This window comes from Dufourea novaeangliae, unplaced genomic scaffold (assembly GCF_001272555.1).
Source record: "Dufourea novaeangliae isolate 0120121106 unplaced genomic scaffold, ASM127255v1 scaffold177, whole genome shotgun sequence".
Lineage (NCBI taxonomy): Eukaryota > Metazoa > Arthropoda > Insecta > Hymenoptera > Halictidae > Dufourea > Dufourea novaeangliae.
The window spans coordinates 3,249,077-3,256,839 of record NW_015374070.1 but is presented as its reverse complement, the minus strand read 5'-3'; the positions used below and the strand labels follow the sequence as shown (position 1 = coordinate 3,256,839).

The window sequence follows — 7,763 nt, the reverse complement described above, 5'->3', positions numbered from 1 at the left end:
TTTTAATTAGTCAACGATCGTAGACTATAAACACTCGGAGACAAAACGGAGTCAATGATTAACGATTATGGAGACGGGGAGGTATGCGACAAGTACGTGAAAATTGTGTATTCAACGTTCAATTTCTTGAGCGACATTCTTGTGTTCGGTTACGTTCTGAAGTCGCTATCCATCGTAACAGACTTCAAAACCGTTACGTTATTCGAAATGCTTTTGGTACGAGCAGTACATCGATATATAACACAGTACGCGTTGAAAATCAAAAAAGTGGCCTCCGATCGATAGCAACGACCGGCTCCACGGTTCGGAACCGATAGCTTAGGCCCACGTTGTCGTCATTTAAAGCCAGCGTGATCGATTCCTTGCAGTATCTTCAAAAGGGAAACCATTTAATCGCCAGGCGAACATCGATTTTTACCTTACGTTACTCTTTCATCGTCCGACGAATCAACACCTGAATTATGTAGAACCTGAAGTAGCACATTTGAATGATCTTGCACTATGACCTCTTCAATTGTCCCGTCTCTGAGTTCTGCGAGTAGAGACCCAATTTCAGTGTCAGCTCCTTTGGTTTCCGAGGAGCGTTTCTGATAGGGAACGGGCTGAACTGTGTCTTCGGGCTGGTCGCGGTGTTGTAATTGTTTTCGAGGGCTTTGCTCGAATGACCGATGTTGCCCAGACTCAGAGAAGGCGTCTGGTAGCCGCTGGGCACTCCTCTGTCAGGCAGTTCCATGTACTTTCCGGTTGTTAGCTTGCCCGGAAACTCAGGATGTGAAACTGGCCGCTTGATCTCGTCGGCCAAACCAAGGGACAGTTTCGAGATGTAATGATTGTCGGTGGAGGAGAAGCGTTGATCAGGGAACTGACGATTCGGCGATAGAGGATGATAATTCATGTGTGTTGTCGGTAAGTATGATCCTAGATCGGAGGATGGTTCTAACGATGGCAACGTACTCAGCTGTCTATCGTATTCTGTACTTTTTCCATGAGAATACTCCTTTGGTGACAGTGAGTCGTATTTGCAACGGAGAAGATCCGACGGTTCACCGGTATACTCTAAGAAAGAGGATGTGGTAGGGTCTAAACACCTCTCTTCTTTGGGTATGTATTTTGTAGGTGTCAATGGCTCGCTGTTGCCGTTACTGTAATACGGAGACTTGCTCGAGGTTAGTGATCTATCCGCCTGAAGGGACATGTAATCAGTGCTAATGTCCCTGGTAGGCTCGTCGTCGTATCTTACACGGAACTCGAGCGACTCTTTCGTCATCATTGGACTCTTCAGGTGTAAATCGTACGTATTGGCGGATATTTCCGGTTTGTTGTTGATGTACTCGAATGTCGTGTCCACGATGGGTTTGTCGTAGGAAGCTGTCACGAATGGATTATTCGACGCGTGTTTGGGTGATAGCTTGGACTTAAAGTCGAACGTTTTGTAGGGATCGTAAGAGGTTTTCAGTGGCGACGTGTCGTATTGAACTGGTTTTGTTGTGTATCTTAACGGTGGAACGTCCTTGAATGGTGATGTACTTTGGGCGTATGGAATCGAGGATAATTCCTTTTGTGGGAGTTCAAGCGTTGGTTCAGGTAGGACTTGGGCTGAAGAGATTTTATCGAGCTTCTCTAATTCCCTGTATATATCTATGTCGCTTTTAGGCGACGAATCGTCTTCTCTGTATTTCGATACGCTGTACGGTAACACCTTCTCGGTGTATTGTGAGAATTTCTCAACTTGTACCGGTGGTTCCTGCGTTGATCCCAACTCGCTTCTGGTGTCTATAGAGTCGTTCGACGATTTATATGAGAAAACGTTATCAGAGCCTCCCTAGTGTCCAGGTACTCGTGAGCTATCACTTGGTCGACACCGAAGTGATCGATTCGCTCGTTATCGTCGATCAACGAGAGTTTGGACAGTTCTTCGTTGATTTTCGCATCGAACTCGGACACGCTGGTGGCTGTCATATTGTCGAAATCTTTGAAATTGATCCTCGCCAGTTCCTCGTTGATCTCGTGCTCGTTCAGCCCCATTTTCTCCAGAATCGGGCTAAAAATCTTCGAGATCTCCTCGTTTATGGGACTTATAGTGATTTCTTTGGAGATCTCTTCCAGGTCTGGCAATCGTTTCTTCGCCTGGCAAGCAAGAATCTTCTGAAGTATAACAGAATTCTCTTGAATTATCTTCAACGCTCTGTCGCTATTTCTGCGGCCGTTATTGCCCTTCCTGCGAGGTTTCACCTTGGTCCAAACGCCCAACTTCGACTCTCTGCCGTCGTCAGAGTCGCCGCTGTTCTGACTACGCGCCACGGTATTCAATATACTGTCGGGATTTTCGTCGATGTTGATCTTCGGATGAATAACGTACGATTTCCTGCTTTCGCTAGTCACGCTTATGTCAGGTATCTCCAAACGACGTTTCGAGAAGTTGCTCGCGGAATCGCTGAACGTGTCCTGCCTCCTCGCCTCCAGACTCTTTATATCCTCCCAGATATAACTGCTTTTCTTCGTCAGCATTCCAGAATCTGATGAACCATCGTGCGCCTTTGCTTCCAAGTGTTTTATATCCTCCAGAATGTCGCTGCATCGTTTCTTAACTACCGAGTCAGCGAACTCGTCCGTAGAAGCCGAGGACTTCATGTCACTGAACCGTCTGCTGTCCAAACTGCTCGAGCTTCTTTCAAGCTGCTTCGACCTGTCCCTGTGCCGATAATTATAGTTCAAATAACGTTTGTCCAATTTCTCTTGCGGCAAACAGGGTACCACGTCCTTCTCCGATAGGGGATCATCCATCCCGTCATCGAAGTCTTTATCTTTTCGATAGTAATCGCTACCAGTGGAATGATAAAAATGTACATCATCGTCACCATTTCTCCTTTCGCTGAAGTTCGCACCTGATTCTCTTTTTCTCAAGTTGAATTCACGTTCGACGAAGCTTTCGTTTTTCCTCGCCATGCTGTCCAGGTCTTTCACGTCGGTCTTCAAAGTGGAATCAAACTTAGTCTGGTAACCCAGGTACTTGTTCGATTCTTTCGAGCTACTGGATTTTTGTTCTGGGGACGTCTCCGTACTGTCCAAGCTGGACCTTTGTCTGGACCCGCTGTACGGAGACGGAGTCTTCTGATTCGGATTCGAGATCGGATAGAATGGCGACGTGGCCGAGCTCAAGTCCATCGGCGAGCCGGATACGTCGTCCTGGCCCCGTCTATTGTAATTCGAGGTATACTTTATCGAGTTGGCACTAATTGGCGACTGAAGGTCCGAACTAAACGACCTCTCGGAAGACTTCATTTTACCGGGACTGCACGACTCGCTGGAGCTGCTGACGATCAGCTTCGGGCTCGTCTCTGACTTGTTCTTTAATGAATCGGTACTGATGGGGGTCGACGAGGTGGACTTCTCGAAAGTCTTTTTCGTATCTGTTTTCAGGCTGTCTTTGGTGACGTCGGAGTCCACGGAACGAAGGACCAAAGTTTTCGAATCTGAACTCACCGACGAACAGACCGATTTATCCATCAGATAGTCTCTTGAATCCGACCTGATCGGTGTTCTTGGACTTACTGTTGAGCTGGAAGGCTTTGAATCAGGGCCCATAGTCTCCCCAGAGCTAAAAGACTTATTACTCTCCGGTGTCTTAGGGCTCTTCTTCAGATCTAAATACGTTTTCGTCTGAGCAACTTGTATTCTATCGATGAAATACGTTTTCTCTAAAGATACTTGAGAATTGGTAGATTCCGTAGTCAGTCTTACAATACTGTCCGGTCCATGCATTGATGTCACTTCACTCAATTTCTGGTCAACTGTTATTGGCGAGATTGGAAGATGGCCAACGTACGTTTTACAGTAAGGATTCCTTTCTATAGTTACTGTATTCGATGTATCTGTGACTGAAGAATCTATTTTTGATGTTTCATATGTCTTGGAGTCTAAGGATACTCTGCTAGAAAAGTCGAAGGATGACTTGTACCGGTCGCCATTTTCTGATCTCAAGTCGAGGATCGGTTTACCTGGGATTTTACCATTTTTTATATCTAAAAAAGTCGTCTCTTCTTTGATTTGATCGTACTTTGTGTCTAATGAACTAGCTTCTTCTGTCATTTTCTCTTGCTTCGCGTCAAAGGAAGTCGATTTATCTACGATATTATCATATTTTGTATCGAACGAAGTAGATTTTCCTTGTATTTGATCATACTTTTTGTCGGATGGAGTTGCTCTGTCCATGATTTCATTATACTTTTCCTCCAATGAAGTAAATTTCTCCGTTAGTTTATCATATTTTGTAACTGGTAGACTAGTTCTGTCCGTGATTTCATTATATTTCGTATCTAACGATGTAGCTTTTCCTAGAATTCTATCAAATTTTGAGTCTAATGGAGAAGTTCTCGTTGCGATTTCATCCAACCTTGTATCCAACGAAGCAATCTTCCCTGTAATATTACCGTATTTTGTATCTAAAGAAACTGTTTTGTCCAAAATTGAATCATATTTTGTCTCCGACGAACTAGTTTTCCCTGAAATTTTATCGTATCCGGTATCTAAAGAAATAGCTTTGCCTGCGATCTGATCATACTTTGTTTGTGGCGATGAACGTTTTTCCACCAGTTCATCGTATTTTGCGTCTAACCGAATAGGCCTGTCTGCCATATCATCGTACTTTGTGTATAACGAAGTAGTTGTCTCTGTCACTGTATCACATTTGGTACATAAAGCGACTGTTGTACTCGCAACTTCATCGTATTTCGCGCCTAAGGACACACTATTCTCTGTCGTACTATCGTATTTTGTATCCAATAGAGTTGTTTTGTCTTCTATACCTTTATACTTTGTATCCGACGACGTAGTATTCATCGTCATTTTATCATCTTCCGTGTCTAATACAGTAGTTTCGTCTTCAATTTTCTTGTACATTGTATCTAACAAAGTAGTATTCTCCACACCTGCACTATATTCTGTATTTAAGGAAACTGTTTTGTCCGCGACTTTATTGTACTTTGAATCTAAGATATCAGTATTCTCTGGCATTTTATCGCACCTTGTGTCCAACGGGGTAGGTATATCGCAAATTCTCTCATATTTCGTATCTAACGACGTCGAATACTTCGAAAATGCTTCGGAGTCCTGTCGTTGAGTAATCGTAGGACTTGTGTTTTGTACCTGATCCTTCAGACTCATCAGAGGATCCTCACTATCTTTCGGAGACTCCTTTGGCCGATGTCTTTCATGCACCAACACTTCCTCCTCTTTCACGTTAATCGTAGTTTTACCACAAGCTAAATAATCGTACTCGTCTAAACCCAACGATTTTCTGACACTATTATCGGACGTGTAGTCTGTGGAAAGATTGAGCGCAGATTTATCCTTTTCCAATGAGGACGCATTCATTGACCAATCGTCCGGCGAACTTTTGCTTCGCACACTGAACGATTGAGGAACCATGGAATTATTGTCATCCTCCGCCGACAATCGTCGTATCTGATCGGTGATCTTAGCGATAGACATGTCGCTTAAATTTTCTTTGGCTGTCGTCGAGCCCTGTATGCTTTCAACAGCGGCTGGTTCACTTTTCTGTTCAGGGGATGAACGACCAGGCGACTTCGCCGGCATCGGTGAACCTTCTCCTCGAGAAGTCTTCTCCTCATCCGTCGCAATGACTAAGGACTCGGACGCAGACGTAAGATCTTCGCTGTCGACGTCGCTGAGGCGGTCTGGTTCGTCGCACAGTTCGGTTGACGTACTGTCACTGTCGCTATCAGTGGAACTGTGCTTTGGAGATGCTAGGTCAGCTTCCGAGGACTGCGACGACGTAGCTTCTACTGCAGCTGAGACAAAACAAAGAATGAATTAATGAATAAGATATTTATATTGAACACTCAAACAAAATTTGGATTTCCCCTTTCCTTTGGAAGATGAAGAAAAGATTCGACTATGACACTTGAAGTGACAATTATTATTTGTGGTATGAAAGTTTAAGAAATATAAACATTTACTTTTGCTGAATGCGTGCATTAATATTTGGTGTTACTGCAGTGACTTTAAATGTAATATGTTTGTTGTATATTATTTATAAATTTTTTCTTGTGGCGTTAGTAAAGTTGCTAAAAAAACTTTTGTACCAACAGACAGTAAACTGACCAGCAGATGGTAGTATCACAGACGAGACATAAGAATAGACCTAACATGCAATGTAATTTTCAGTCCCATGCTTCGGGGGCCCCAGATTTGTTTTGATTTCTTTTAATTACTTGTTTTTTATTTTGATTTATTTTAATTAATTGTGCTTCATTTTAACTTATTTTAATTAATTGTGTTTTATTTAAATTTATTTTTATTAATTGTATTTTACTTTAATTTATTTTAATTAACTGTGTTTTATTTTGATTAAATCTATAATCATTATACATCTACGTAAGAGTAGTGTAAGCCCAAGAAAGAAGACATCCGCCGAGGGATTTCAGTATCGTTAGCATAAGCATATTAAGGTATTTAAGTTAGTTGTAAGATTATTGTAAAAGGTGGATAGATGGAACTTGTGTTTCCATCTAACTTCCTTGGGTCTTCACTAGCAGCAACCTCCACGTGGTGAGACCCGGTAATCGGTAATATCCTCGATAGTTTTCGTAAATCGAGGATAATACCGAGCGAATGGCTGCAAACACATTGTAAAATAATTGCAATGTATACCGAGTAGTTATTACTTTAGCTTCTTTTTTCCGCGTAGTCTGCTTCGTCCGGCACATTGTTTTCTAGGCTATCAAATACCACACGGAGTCTTTTAGGAAGTAGTAAAATCTTTTACACAAATTCAATGAAGTACTTTCAGGTACCCAGTTTAGGGCTATGAAATTAGAATGTTCAAGAAGAAGTAAAGAAGTTTCATATTTGCAATTATGTTGCGATACTGTAATAGACATCGGTATCCTGTGAGAAAAATCGTATTTAACGATATGAAATGAATAATAAATAACGTTCTTAGGAATTTATACTGGAGAACTAAATCTTTAAAAGGAACATGTCGCTTAAACAAATTAGTTAAAAATGATATTTATTTGGGGAATATGAACATCATAAGTAAACGAGAGCGGTAGAGCGAGCCACAGTATCGGTGCTCTCCGTCGGTGTTGACGCGTGCCGAGGAATTTCAGGGGTCTATGGGGGGAGGTGTGCGAGCAAGAGAGTACGGTAAAGCGTGCCGCGGTATCGGTGCTCTCCGTCGGTCTAACGCGCTAATAACGTTGCGTCACACAGTTTATTGACATAGCCGTGTACGCCGTGTACCATAGCCGTACCTGGCTGTACCATCCGGTGTTTGGGTCGTTCAAGGAAGGTCGTTCAAGCCGGCAAAAACAATTCAACACGAACAAACCTGCGTACGCCCAATGCATAACGGCGTTAGCTTCCTCACTTTCTCGTGAGCCGTCGCGGAGGGTGGGCGCGCGTCTCATACTCGTCCTTTCTCTTGTTACTAACCCATTGTTTGTTGCAGGCATTCGACAACCATCAATTTATTTACTGTGCATATATTGTTGTGTCCCCTCTCTTGTTACTAATCTCTTGTATGTTACAGATGTTCGAGAACCATTGGCTTCGATATTTATTTTCTTGTGTACTGTGATTCATTTACTCTGATTTATTTACTCTGATTTCTATACTGTGATTTATTTACTGTGTATATTATTAATCTATTTACTGTGCATATTGTTGTGTCTCCTCTCTTGTTACTAATCCCTTGTATGTTACAGATGTTCGAGAACCATTGGCTTCGATATTTATCT

General features: G+C 42.6%; 1 protein-coding gene across 1 annotated transcript in view; it reads right to left on the bottom strand.

Moving 5' to 3' along the window:
* Nucleotides 1-499: 499 nt before the first annotated feature.
* The window catches only part of LOC107190344, a 32,875-nt gene continuing 25,611 nt past the window's right edge, over nucleotides 500-7,763 (bottom strand). Inside the window, 3 exon segments of the mRNA XM_015579137.1 lie at nucleotides 500-1,810; nucleotides 1,813-3,976; nucleotides 5,024-5,810. Coding sequence (XP_015434623.1) covers nucleotides 500-1,810; nucleotides 1,813-3,976; nucleotides 5,024-5,810 — 4,262 coding nt within the window.